The following is a 14,539-nucleotide window of genomic DNA, read 5'->3' as shown; positions in this document are numbered from 1 at the left end:
TGTCGATTCCAAAGGGAGATAGACTGAGTTGGTTTAGCTTAAGTTTACGTTGAACCTGACTAAAAACGAACTGAAAAAAAGGATACAGGTATTCGTACCGGATAACTCGACCACCGATCCCTCACGTCACCTGCACACAGCTCACGGCAGCGATTATGGGAGACAAAAAAACCTGTCGGCCAATTCAACCCACCGATCTACACGTCTATCATTGATGACTAGATGCTAGAACTGATGTCTTTTCATACAACAAGGTACAAATATTACAAAACAAAAAACAGGATACCCTAATAAAAGTGAATATTTTCTTTTTCGGAAACTTTCAAATTATGTAGCACATTGGTGGCATATTTCTGTATTTAAGCTAATAAGTTGACATATTTTTCGAATAATGTCGACATATTTGTTTATGATGTTGACGACATCTCGGAAATATGTCGACATCTTTAAGTGGTAAGTCGGCAAATCGATGACAGAAATATGCCACCATAGCATATTCCTACGCACATGCAATGTTAATGTAGCCAAAACTGAGTATATTGATTTTTGATTGGTGATTTGGACTACACCTCTTCTAGGCCTGTCAAGGAGGCCGACTGTTTATGACATACTTCATGTAGCTATAGTAGTTCCGGTATACGCAGGCCTCCGTAGTATACAGATCTCTCTTTCTGGGCAAGTTAAATACGTATTGTAATCCATTGTTATTGGGCGATCAGTCATGATCAGTGTACCGTGCATGACTCAGCCTGAAACGTTGGGTAAGATTATCTAATGAGCAGTCAACCGTGTTTAAACCTAATTACTTACTACAAACAAAATAGAATACAGTAGTCTTACAGTGGATCTGGGTAAAAGATACAGTAGTTTATGTACATTACAACGGCCAGGATTACATTGGCCTGAATGACGAACAGGAAAACATCTTAGTACAGCCCTACTTGTAAACTTCCATGTGTGTATGGTTTTACTCAGTAGACTGTGGGTGTCTAATTTTAGACAATCGTCGTAATATATGGCCGATAGATTTATTGACGTAAACATTGTATATCCGGATATGTGATTTTATTGCTTCCATGCACCCGACCTGTTCCACCACCGGGTATGGTACGTATACTATGTAAGTCTGTGTTGTTTATAAGTGCACGTACAGTGTACGTACGTGCCTATATCACATGACCCGCTACAATAAATGCTATAGGCTGATGTTGATGTCGACATGGGAAATGAGAATTAGATGAGCAAAACCATCAGGGTTGTCATGTGCAGAGAGAATGGTATGGGGACGTGCTTGGGAAGAAGGAAGAAGAACGGGGTATATAGTCGACTAGTGTTACGGTATAGCGTGGAATCGGACGAGAAGGGTTACAATCGATAGAAATAGAGGTTCATCGATATTATTGAAAAGAATGGGATGGACCGGGGTACGTGGTATTGGAGTGTTGGGCACGTGCACGTGGAATGGGAAAATATGGGGTATGTAGTATGGGAGAATGTCGGGTATGTGGTATGGGAGAGTGTGGGGTATATGGTATGGGAGAGTGTGGGGGTATATGGTATGGGAGAGTGTGGGGTATATTGTATGGGAGAGTATGGGGTTTGGGTTATGTGGTATGGGAGAGTGTCGGGTATATGGTATGAAAGAGTGTGGGTTATATGATATGGAAGAGTGTAGGGTATATGGTATGGGAGAGTGTGGGGTATATGGTATGGGAGAGTGTCGGGTATATGGTATGGGAGAGTGTCGGGTATATGGCATGGGAGAGTGTGGGGTATATGGTATGGGATAGTGTGGTATATGGTATGGGAGAGTGTCGGGTATATGGTATGGGAGAGTGTGGGGTAATGGTATGGGAGAGTGTGGGGTATATAGTATTGGAGAGTGTGGGGTATATGGTATGGGAGAGTGTGGGGTATATGGTATGGGAGAGTGTGGGGTACATGGTATGGGAGAGTGTGGGGTATATGGTATGGGAGAGTGTGGGGTATGTAGTATGGGAGAATGCGGGGTAAATGGTATGGGAGAGTTTGGGGTATATGGTATGGGAGAGTGTGGGGTATATGGTATGGGAGAGTGTGGGGTATATGGTATGGGAGAGTGTTGGGTATATGGTATGGGAGAGTGTGGGGTATATGGTATGGGAGAGTGTCGGGTATATGGTATGGGAGAGTGTCGGGTATATGGTATGGGAGAGTGTCGGGTATATGGTATGGGAGAGTGGGGTATATGGTATGGGAGAGTGTCGGGTATATGGTATGGGAGAGTATGGTGTATATGGTATGGGAGAGTGTCGGGTATATGGTATGGGAGAGTGTCGGGTACGTAGTACAGGAGAGCGTGTACGGGAGAACGGGTACGGAAGGCTGCGGACTGCATGGTTATACGTGGTATGGGAGAGTGTCGGGTAAGGAGTATGAGGCAGCCGACATCAATTATATTTTTGTGTTTGTTTTAATTTAGCAATAGCAGTTAACGGCCTTTTATAAGCGTATACTGTATTCGCTTCTTGGTCTCCTGTTTAAGGTCAATGAAATGAATTTTAAATTAATTTAGTGTTGTAATACATAGTCTCTTGTTAACTCTGATATACATGTATCAGCAATAAGTCGCTATTCTTGTGTGCTTATGGGAGCAGCCTATCACTAGCAATTCACCACGAAACCAAACATTTTCAATATGAACATTCAACCTAGTGGTCAATAGACCTCGCACTACCTACTACGCGACCCCAAATGTTATCTGGCCTATGTATAGACGACAAAGGTATGGGGTGCCCCCAGTCACATATATACCCACGACGATCTTATTTGAAATTAACGTACACGTGTACTAGAAAGATGATGTGGTGACATGCATGAGTGCTAACTACGGTAAGCCTTCTGTGTACAGGATTGAACTACTTCTATGCTGTGTGGGTGTATCGTTTACAGTAAGGCATTTCAAAACGGTATATATACTTCGTGTGTACATTGGTGTGGAGTGAAACTATACACGATTTGAACTTGATATAAATCAGATAGTCAGCTACAACACTTACATGATATTCATACCAGGCATATTTTATTGTAGATATTGTAGGCATGTTTCAGGCGTGCCATGTCTTTTGCATAAAAAACTGAAGTAATATCGTATGTTAAAACAATTGCAGTCATGGCAAATGACATTCATCATCTACTGCATTGCAAATCAGTTTTTTTTACTATACATCTGTCCTCCTGAGGTAGTCATGTACTTTACAATAGCGATGTAAGGGGGTGTTTAAAATGTCCAGAATGAAGGGATACATACCTATTAGATATACCACAACTATTAGATTTATGAGGCTGACGAGGCTGGATGTACAATCCAAGCAGGAACACATGGCCTGTACAATATACAGGTAAAATCAGGCATGTGCATTTCATGCTGTCAGGTGGAAATGTCCTCGCAACAGCCAGGATAAATATGAGGACGAAACTATAGTATAGAAAGGTATACTACACAGACCCTTCAGAAGAACAGGTGTGTAGGTATTATTTTATATTTCAAAATTATTTGATCAAATTACACTTTTCAGATAAACAGCATTTCCACCAGTTTACCAAACTGCTTCCATTACTTTTTCATTTTAATGAAATGTGATCAGTCTAAAACTAATTTTACCTGTGAATCGATGAATCAGAGACATACATGTATATAAAGCACATATGATATAGACGTCTCTGGATGAATATATCAGAATACCGACTAAACACAACACTTGACCACAGGCGTCTGGTTTGTAGTTATAGAAAAATATTAGCCCTTAGATAAAGTAGGAGTAGGGAATAGTTTTTTTATTAATATTAACCAGATGCAGACACCTGTGACTTGACATGCAATTGATATAAGGCAATTAAAAATTGTTCGGGCGAAGTTTCGATTTACTGATATATTCTCATCGTAGGAAATCCTCCGAAACGATATCAGTCTACATGTATAATGTAAACCAGGGGAGCATAAAGTCGCGATATTTATTATGACTGGTTTTTAACGATTCTGAGTGAAGCATCCTGCTATAACGTTTGACACTCTCGAAGTAAGTCATGAGGATAAGCCTTCCGACGTGGCTAGTCCACAATGCTTCCCGAGCACGTTCGATAAACGCCTGATTTTACCCTGTTTTAGTTTTTTATTTCATCCAAATGCAAAACAAGCATATAGGGAACAGTACAAACATTTGCCCTGTAAGGCTAGTTGGAGTGATAAGACATTAATTTGTACTTCTACCCAAACTTATGTGATATAAAATAATGCATATCTCATTTTAAATTTTGTGTTATGTTTACTGAATGTGCTGGTTATTATCTAACGAGGTCAGAACGCAATGTATGCGCGTGTGTGAAACCGGTCAGCAGCTTTTCGGCAATGCATACATGCACCAGTGAGTCAATGGTAGCTACATCTAGATGTGCAGTATAAAATGTATATATATCGTACTGGTCTGAGTGGCATAGGTCGACAATAACATACCTGGTCATGTTAGCTATAGGACATACCCTAGATAGACAAACATGGTGATTTTGATCTAAACCTCAAGGACGACATGTTGTGACGGTCGACTAACCAACCACTCGTTAACCATCTTGTGTACGTATATTTTCCTATTAACATTGATATTCGATGATATGTTACACAAGCTATACCAGGACCGATGCTCCAGATGGTCTGTGATTGTATTAGCCTTGTATAAATACATTTACTAGGTCAATTTTTAATATTTCAGAATTGTGCATGCCGCGGCATTTAAAATCAGTAATGAACGAAAATAGACTATAAACAACCGGGACGCTTGTCACACAGAAATGACGAATGGACACCACGAATATTAACCTTGAGGAGCGTCCTAGTCATCGACTGGAAGTCAGAGACAGGGCAGCTCTGGTCAATTTCCGAGAAGGGTACGTAATACTATGGAATAGAAAGGCAATAATTGACTAGTTTTACAGTAGCATGATAATATAATGGCATACAATAACCGAGATGAAGTGTGCTTTAACACTGTATTAACTTAGGTATGGAACCCTGGAAGAGATTGGTTTAAACACAACTCTCCCAGGGTGTATATACTTGGGTATGGAACAAAGAGACTGATTTAAACACACCTCACACGGAGTTTAATAACTTGGGTATGGAACCCTGGAAGAGTTTGGTTTAAACATACCTCTCCCAGGTTGTATTAACGTGGGTATGGAACAAAGAGATTGGTTTAAACATACCTCACACAGAGTGTATCAACTTGGGTATGGGACCCTGGAAGAGTTTGGTTTAAACATACCTCTCCCAGGTTGTATTAACGTGGGTATGGAACAAAGAGATTGGTTTAAACATACCTCACACAGGGTGTATCAAATTGGGTATGGAACCCTGGAAGAGTTTGGTTTAAACACACCTCACACAGAGTGTATCAACTTGGGTATGGAACCCTGGAAGAGATTAGTTTAAACACACCTCTCCTATGGTGTATTAACTTGGGTATGGAACCCTGGTTCAGATTGGTTAAACTTACCTCACACAGGGTGTAATAACTTGGGTATGGAACCCTGGAAGAGTTTGGTTTAAACACACCTCACACAGGGTGTATCAACTTGGGTATGGAACCCTGGAAGAGTTTGGTTTAAATACACCTCACACAGGGTGTAATAACTTGGGTATGGAACCCTGGACGAGTTTAATTTAAACACACCTTTCCTAGGGTGTATTAACTTGGGTATGGAACCCTGGTTCAGATTGGTTAAACATACCTCACACAGGGTGTATCAAATTGGGTATGGAACCCTGGAAGAGTTTGGTTTAAACACACCTCACACAGAGTGTATCAACTTGGGTATGGAACCCTGGAAGAGTTTGGTTTAAACACACCTCACACAGGGTGTAATAACTTGGGTATGGAACCCTGGAAGAGTTTGGTTTAAACACACCTCACACAGGGTGTATCAACTTGGGTATTGAACCCTGGAAGAGTTTGGTTTAAACACACCTCACACAGGGTGTTTCAACTTTGGTATGGAACCCTGGAAGAGTTTGGTTTAAACACACCTCACACAGGGTGTAATAACTTGGGTATGGAACCCTGGAAGAGTTTAGTTTAAACACACCTCTCCTATGGTGTATTAACTTGGGTATGGAACCCTGGTTCAGATTGGTTAAACACACCTCATACAGGGTGTAATAACTTGGGTATGGAACAAAGAGATTTGTTTTAAACACGCCTTTCCCAGGGTGTATCAATTTGGTTATTGAACCCTGAAAGAGTTTGGTTTAAACACTATTAACTTGGGTATTGAACCGTGGTAGAGTTTCATTTTAACACACCTATCCGAGGGTGTGTATTAACGTTTTTTATTGAAAATCGTGTACATGAGACCTTAATAGCACAGCTCTTACTACTCTGTGACTCTATCTAATACCTTCTGGCATACATAAATAAAATACAGGTATTTAATATCAATACTCAATCAGTACGAAGCCTATATTTATTTCAGTATAGGCTGTAACACTTATAAGTCTCTCGTCCTCATATCATCCTGTCTAGGTACTGACCGTAGGCCGGTGGTTTTTCTCCGGGTACTCCGGCTTTCCTCCACCTTTAAAACCTGGCACGTCCTTAAATGACCCTGGCTGTTAATAGGATGTTAAACAAAAAACAAAAACAATCATCCTGTCTGCTGTAAGTGTCGTCCTCATATGACCCTGTCTGCTGTAAGTGTCGTTCTCATATGATCCTGTCTGCTGTAAGTGTGTCTCCTAATATGACCATGTCTGCTGTAAGTGTGTCGTTCTCATATGACCCTGTCTGCTGTAAGTGTGTCGTTCTCATATGACCCTGTCTGCTATAAATGTCTCGTCCTCATATGACCCTGTCTGCTGTAAGTGTGTCGTGTTCATATGACCCTGTCTGCTGTTATTGTCTCGTCCACATATGGCCCAGTCTGCTGTGAGTGTCTCGCCCTCATATGACTCTTGGTGTTGTAAGTGTCTCGTCCTCATATTACTCTGGTTGTTGTTAGTCTCTCGTCATATGACTCTGGTTGTTGTAGGTCTCCTCTGCATAATCATGACTGAATTAAATCTCCAGTCCTCATAAATACATCAGAAGATACTCGCACCCCTAACCAGTAGCTAAGCGTCATTTTTGCTTTTGTTGTTGTTGTTGTTGTTGTTGTTGTTGTTGTTGTTGTTGTTGTTGTTGTTGTGATAGCAGGCCAGCTCACTCGTACTTGTCTTTTTATGATTGCAGTCCCTATATATGTCACAACACCTTGGTAACTCACGCGGAATTCCTGAAGGCAGCCAATGACGCCAAAGAACCACGTGTATTCCGGGTACTTCCGGTGGGCGGCGCGAACAGCAATATCGGCGACGTGTTTGCCCTTGTCACGTGGTATTTCTTGTGTGTCTATTCCTGCTGTGTCATCCCAGTAAGTCCTGGATATAAACTATTAGCCTCATTATCTCCACAATCAATAATTCTGATAGTTAATGCGTGTTATTGGACTCGATTTTAGGTCTGGGATGTCATTTCCCAAATTAGCCGGGTAGTCCGTCAATGATTGTGAGCTTGAGTTGTAAGACTTTTGAATTGATTCTAAACACTCAACTGCTGGATGTATGCAATTTAATGTTTTCTTTTGGAGATTCACGTTCTTTGAAAAAATTGGTAGTAGCTGTGAAGAATGACTTATAAACATTCATGAAATTCAATAAATTATATCTGTTATTTCAGGTAAATTGTATTGAAGAATGGCTGTTCATTTTCTTCACAGATTGCCTGTTACTGTGAAAATACAGTTATAAATATCGTCAATACCACAGTTTCGTGTGTCCTGCTTATGTATCACATCACTGCTATATATGCAATCACCAAAAACAGAAAGAAGGTCAGGCGGATGCTGTGTTTGGCAGAGGTAAGGTACATAGGCAAATGTAAAGATGTCAATGTATCATTTTTGTATGTCCTTGATCCTATTAAATGTGTAGAATAAAGAGTTGTTAATGTATCACCTTACATGTTTTGTTGACGTTAATATTCTTATGAATTTGGATTGAGACATAACGGCTTGTTCTACATGCGATGTCCGGATTTCCTGTACGTCTTGCAGCGTTGTAATGTTTCGTTGTTGGAGTTTTCCTGATGAAGTTTTCTGTTTTGTTTTACCTCTCTATCAAGTTAATCCTCCTTCTCTTGTTTTTTCGTTTCATGAATCCTAATGTTGCCTTCCTCTTGTTTAGTTTTTTCTTGCCTTTTTCCTGATGTTGCCTTCCCCCTTGTCTTGTTTTTTCGTTTCATGAATCCTAATATTGTCTTCCTCTTGTCTTGTTATTTCTTGCTTTATTCCTGATGTATCCGCTCTGTTCCTGGTGATATATCCATTTTTGTTGTCTCTGCTGCATTCTGGTCTTTACATGTATGTTTATGTTCATTTCCCCTCTTTTTGTTTGTTTTGGTCATAGTCTTGTATTTCCTTTAGTTTCTGCCCTGTTATTAAGGATATCTTTGCCTTCATGGTTCTGGCTTATTGAGGTTTTTTCCTACACAGTTGGAAGAGCTGTCTTTCGTTTTGATTCTTCTCTTTTCCTAGTGCTGTCTTTTTAGAATATTCCTTTTCTTTTCTTTTATATTTTTCCGCTCTGCTTCTTTTTTTTTCTTTTTTTTTCTTTCTTTTTTTTTCTAATTTTCTATCCCGGTCAGACAATCATTGACTTTCTAGCATACTAGCTAGAGACTTTTAAGGTGATGCGAATCTTATTTTTATGCAAGATGGTATATAGCAATATGTGGCATTCGACAGCGTATATTGTTCCGCCCGCGGTACTCTTGTTTGAGAGGTACAGAGAGGGATTTTTCTCAAACTTTCATATGTAGGTTACCTTTGGTCCCTAATTTTGTCCATTTGATTTTGAGTCTAATACAGAAAACAAAATTGCCGACAGTTGAAGTTTAGTTTTGCCATTTCCAATTTACTGAGAGTACCTCGTAAATCTCTTTTGGGCATTTATAGAGGATCACCTTGTTATCAAATCATTAAAGTAGAGAAAAGATTAGTCTCACATAAAACCAATAAAGATCATTTAATCGTGGGCGCCAATATCCCCCTGATATATCTTTTGCTGCATCTTAATCTTCTGTGGTTGGGCCCAATTGCAGCAATCACACTTGTTAAACAAGTGTTAGCGATGAGAAATTCTACACAATGATACTGATTTAATATTATGTTACAGACAACCGCGGATAGATATCAGGGTTACCAAAATTACTTTTTTGACGTTAGATCCAACAACACTGAACAGCTTTCTTTTCTAAATCTGAAGCATAGGAGAAAACTTCAACAGGAAATCGTTATACGTCAAGGTAAGTACATTCACCATGACACTGAAAAGCACTCATCGTTATAGATATCATAACCGTGGTTATCTTATCACTTCTTAACTTCTGGGACTGTGTCGCTGCAAAATGTTTATTTCACTGATAACCACTTCTTGTTTTATAGTAGGTTTGCTGATGAATATTTGTGATACACCTGTTTGTCAGTACGAAATACCATGACTTGTGCTATTTCTCTGAGTGATAATGTCTGGAATATATCTATAGTACCTACCTAGTCCCAGTGTTCACTAAGTCATTTGTTCATTTCATTTTAGGGTTGTGTATGTAAGGAATGACATTACTGTTTAATTGTCTACTGTATTTTACTCTCACATCGAGGATAATGCATCAACTGAAATCGTCTGACCGCCATATTATGTATTAAATGTGTCTGATAGAATTTTTCATACTAAGCATAGTATGCTTCATCTCTACTACTATTATTCATCAAATGTTATCAAACTTGGACAAAGTATCTCCGAGATATGCCACTAATTCCTGGTACGTCAGCCTATACACGGGCCGATTCAAAACGATACAAGCTCTGTGTTACATTTCCTTATTTTGAGGAATTGTATATGAGTTATTCCCCTTAGTCTTTGTTAGAATCTCCATTTTTTAAAGCTGGCAGAAAAATGAACGGAAGATACCTCTACAAAATATGCTGGCTCCGGCTTCATATCAATGTTTTTAAGCTGAAGGGAGTTCCTTAACTTAATTAAATAATAGAGAATTCAAGAAATGTTACTTAGCTACTTTTCCCATTAAGAATGCAAGTTAAGGAGCATTTATAAAATATCCAAAACTTGCTATTCATTCACCTTTCCCTTGACCTATATGCTAGAAAAGTGTTATTCTTAAATTGGATGTTATTTATTTCTACATTAAGAGATCATGAAAATTACCCCAATGTCTTTTCATCTGATAACACTTCAGACCTGAATTTTTGAACAGTTGTTACAGTTTGACTTTGTACGATATACACGTCTTTATTGACATCATGTCAGGGATGTGTGATTTCATCTGTTTATTGTAAGTTTCTCACCACCAGATAACTAATATAATTATAATCGTGCTAATTATCTTTAAGTTGAATTGAAACCATGATACGAAGTTGGTAAGGAAAGTATACAAATATAACCAATCGATACTCCCCATTGTCTCCTACAGGAAAAGGTATGGTGGTGATGCTTTGTACAAAGTCGTACTGGAGGAGTCGCATTATCTACCCCATTGTGTGCCTTTCTGTCCTCAGTGTCCTCAGTCTCATTGGTGTTATCGTCCAACTGGAAACCATGAAGCGCATCAGTGGTTGATAGACATGTCCATAAACCCACGTCGTACTTAACAGAGACAATGGCGTTGGTACGCTTTATTGTTTAGAAGGAAATTTTTCTATTATCTTTGCAAATGGAAACATTCATAAGGAATCACTTAGATAAACACACGAAAAGCCAACACTTTGTAGACTGATGAAATTAGTACGTGATTTTGATATTAATTCTATTAAACAGGACCTTTGTCTACGAACTCATGATCTGATTGGTTGATTTGTTAAACCACTATTCTGTATGAGAACAATGTCTGTATATTCTTTATATAAAATGGTGCTATATCTGTGTGTATACACACAATAATGTATATGTACTTACGGTGCCTCTTGATTGATTTTTTCCTTGTATTCTAGACTTGTATTTTTCTAATGGGAGAGATGTAAATATATATCAGTTAAATGACATACCTCCAGTATAAAAAAGATATAAACATTATGTCAACATTTCGATCATAATATTGATAACTTAGCATGAAATGTAGCACTGAGCACAGAGCTGTCGATATGTTGATACAATGAATATTGGAATAATGATCTACGTTATGATACTGAAGACATAATTTTTATGACCTAAAACATCCATGTATGCTCCCATATGTTCATGTTAACACCACCAGTCACACACACTACTGTACCATACTGGTTTGTTATGTCATGTTAACACCAGTCACACACACTACTGTACCAGACTGGTTTGTTATGTCATGTTAACACCAGTCACACACACTACTGTACCAGACTGGTTTGTTATGTCATGTTAACACCAGTCACACACACTACTGTACCAGACTGGTTTGTTATGTCATGTTAACACCAGTCACACACACTACTGTACCAGACTGGTTTGTTATGTCATGTTAACACCAGTCACACACACTACTGTACCAGACTGGTTTGTTCTGTCATGTTAACACCAGTCACACACACTACTGTACCAGACTGGTTTGTTATGTCATGTTAACACCAGTCACACACACTACTGTACCAGACTGGTTTGTTCTGTCATGTTAACACCAGTCACACACTACTGTACCAGACTGGTTTGTTCTGTCATGTTAACACCAGTCACACACACTACTGTACCAGACTGGTTTGTTATGACATGTTAACACCAGTCACACACACTACTGTACCATACTGGTTTGTTCTGTCATATTAACACCAGTCACACACTACTGTACCAGACTGGTTTGTTCTGTCATGTTAACACCAGTCACACACTACTGTACCAGACTGGTTTGTTCTGTCATGTTAACACCAGTCACACACACTACTGTACCAGACTGGTTTGTTATGTCATGTTAACACCAGTCACACACACTACTGTGCCAGACTGGTTTGTTATGTCATGTTAACACCAGTCACACACACTACTGTACCATACTGGTTTGTTATGTCATGTTAACACCAGACACACACACTACTGTACCAGACTGGTTTGTTCTGTCATGTTAACACCAGTCACACACACTACTGTACCAGACTGGTTTGTTCTGTCATGTTAACACCAGTCACACACACTACTGTACCAGTCTGGTTTGTTATGTCATGTTAACACCAGTCACACACTACTGTACCAGACTGGTTTGTTATGTCATGTTAACACCAGTCACACACACTACTGTACCAGACTGGTTTGTTATGTCATGTTAACACCAGTCACACACTACTGTACCAGACTGGTTTGTTATGTCATGTTAACACCAGTCACACACACTACTGTACCAGACTGGTTTGTTATGACATGTTAACACCAGTCACACACACTACTGTACCATACTGGTTTGTTCTGTCATATTAACACCAGTCACACACTACTGTACCAGACTGGTTTGTTATGTCATGTTAACACCAGTCACACACACTACTGTACCAGACTGGTTTGTTATGTCATATTAACACCAGTCACACACACTACTGTACCAGACTGGTTTGTTATGTCATGTTAACACCAGTCACACACACTACTGTACCAGACTGGTTTGTTCTGTCATGTTAACACCAGTCACACACACTACTGTACCAGACTGGTTTGTTATGTCATGTTAACACCAGTCACACACACTACTGTACCATACTGGTTTGTTCTGTCATGTTAACACCAGTCACACACTACTGTACCAGACTGATTTGTTCTGTCATGTTAACACCAGTCACACACACTACTGTACCAGACTGGTTTGTTCTGTCATGTTAACACCAGTCACACACTACTGTACCAGACTGGTTTGTTCTGTCATGTTAACACCAGTCACACACACTACTGTACCATACTGGTTTGTTCTGTCATGTTAACACCAGTCACACACACTACTGTACCATACTGGTTTGTTCTGTCATGTTAACACCAGTCACACACTACTGTACCAGACTGATTTGTTCTGTCATGTTAACACCAGTCACACACACTACTGTACCATACTGGTTTGTTCTGTCATGTTAACACCAGTCACACACACTACTGTACCAGACTGGTTTGTTCTGTCATGTTAACACCAGTCACACACACTACTGTACCAGACTGGTTTGTTATGTCATGTTAACACCAGTCACACACACTACTGTACCAGACTGGTTTGTTATGTCATGTTAACACCAGTCACACACTACTGTACCAGTCTGGTTTGTTATGTCATGTTAACACCAGTCACACACACTACTGTACCAGACTGGTTTGTTCTGTCATGTTAACACCAGTCACACACACTACTGTACCAGACTGGTTTGTTATGTCATGTTAACACCAGTCACACACACTACTGTACCAGACTGGTTTGTTCTGTCATGTTAACACCAGTCACACACACTACTGTACCAGACTGGTTTGTTCTGTCATGTTAACACCAGTCACACACACTACTGTACCAGACTGGTTTGTTCTGTCATGTTAACACCAGTCACACACACTACTGTACCAGACTGGTTTGTTATGTCATGTTAACACCAGTCACACACACTACTGTACCAGTCTGGTTTGTTCTGTCATGTTAACACCAGTCACACACTACTGTACCAGACTGGTTTGTTCTGTCATGTTAACACCAGTCACACACACTACTGTACCAGACTGGTTTGTTCTGTCATGTTAACAACAGTCACACACACACTACTGTACCAGACTGGTTTGTTCTGTCATGTTAACACCAGTCACACACTACTGTACCAGACTGGTTTGTTCTGTCATGTTAACACCAGTCACACACACTACTGTACCAGTCTGGTTTGTTCTGTCATGTTAACAACAGTCACACACACACTACTGTACCAGACTGGTTTGTTCTGTCATGTTAACACCAGACACACACACTACTGTACCAGACTGGTTTGTTCTGTCATGTTAACACCAGTCACACACACTACTGTACCAGACTAGTTTGTTATGTCATGTTAACACCAGTCACACACACTACTGTACCAGTCTGGTTTGTTATGTCATGTTAACACCAGTCACACACACTACTGTACCAGACTGGTTTGTTATGTCATGTTAACACCAGTCACACACACTACTGTACCAGACTGGTTTGTTATGTCATGTTAACACCAGTCACACACACTACTGTACCAGACTGGTTTGTTCTGTCATGTTAACACCAGTCACATACACTACTGTACCAGACTGGTTTGTTATGTCATGTTAACACCAGTCACACACGCTACTGTACCAGACTGGTTTGTTATGTCATGTTAACACCAGTCACACACACTACTGTACCAGACTGGTTTGTTATGTCATGTTAACACCAGTCACACACACTACTGTACCAGACTGGTTTGTTCTGTCATGTTAACACCAGTCACACACACTACTGTACCAGAC

General features: G+C 39.8%; 1 protein-coding gene across 7 annotated transcripts in view; it reads left to right on the top strand.

The window, feature by feature from the left end:
- The first annotated feature begins 806 nt into the window (after positions 1–806).
- The window catches only part of LOC117325187, a 52,476-nt gene continuing 38,743 nt past the window's right edge, over positions 807–14,539 (top strand). The window contains exons 1-6 of one of the 7 annotated variants that reach the window (XM_033881188.1): positions 815–1,120; positions 4,746–4,920; positions 7,260–7,440; positions 7,786–7,926; positions 9,242–9,371; positions 10,557–13,814. In XM_033881188.1, coding sequence (XP_033737079.1) covers positions 4,832–4,920; positions 7,260–7,440; positions 7,786–7,926; positions 9,242–9,371; positions 10,557–10,702 — 687 coding nt within the window. In that variant the 5' untranslated portion in view covers positions 815–1,120; positions 4,746–4,831 and the 3' untranslated portion in view covers positions 10,703–13,814. Of the gene's footprint in view, positions 1,121–1,292; positions 1,316–2,347; positions 2,406–2,745; positions 2,872–4,470; positions 4,610–4,745; positions 4,921–7,259; positions 7,441–7,785; positions 7,927–9,241; positions 9,372–10,556; positions 13,815–14,539 lie in introns of those variants that run through there. The other 6 variants (XM_033881187.1, XM_033881192.1, XM_033881189.1 and 3 more) reach the window with 6 other exon arrangements.

Source organism: Pecten maximus, chromosome 4 (genome assembly GCF_902652985.1).
Source record: "Pecten maximus chromosome 4, xPecMax1.1, whole genome shotgun sequence".
Taxonomy (NCBI): domain Eukaryota; kingdom Metazoa; phylum Mollusca; class Bivalvia; order Pectinida; family Pectinidae; genus Pecten; species Pecten maximus.
This window is presented reverse-complemented; position numbering and strand designations above follow the sequence as displayed.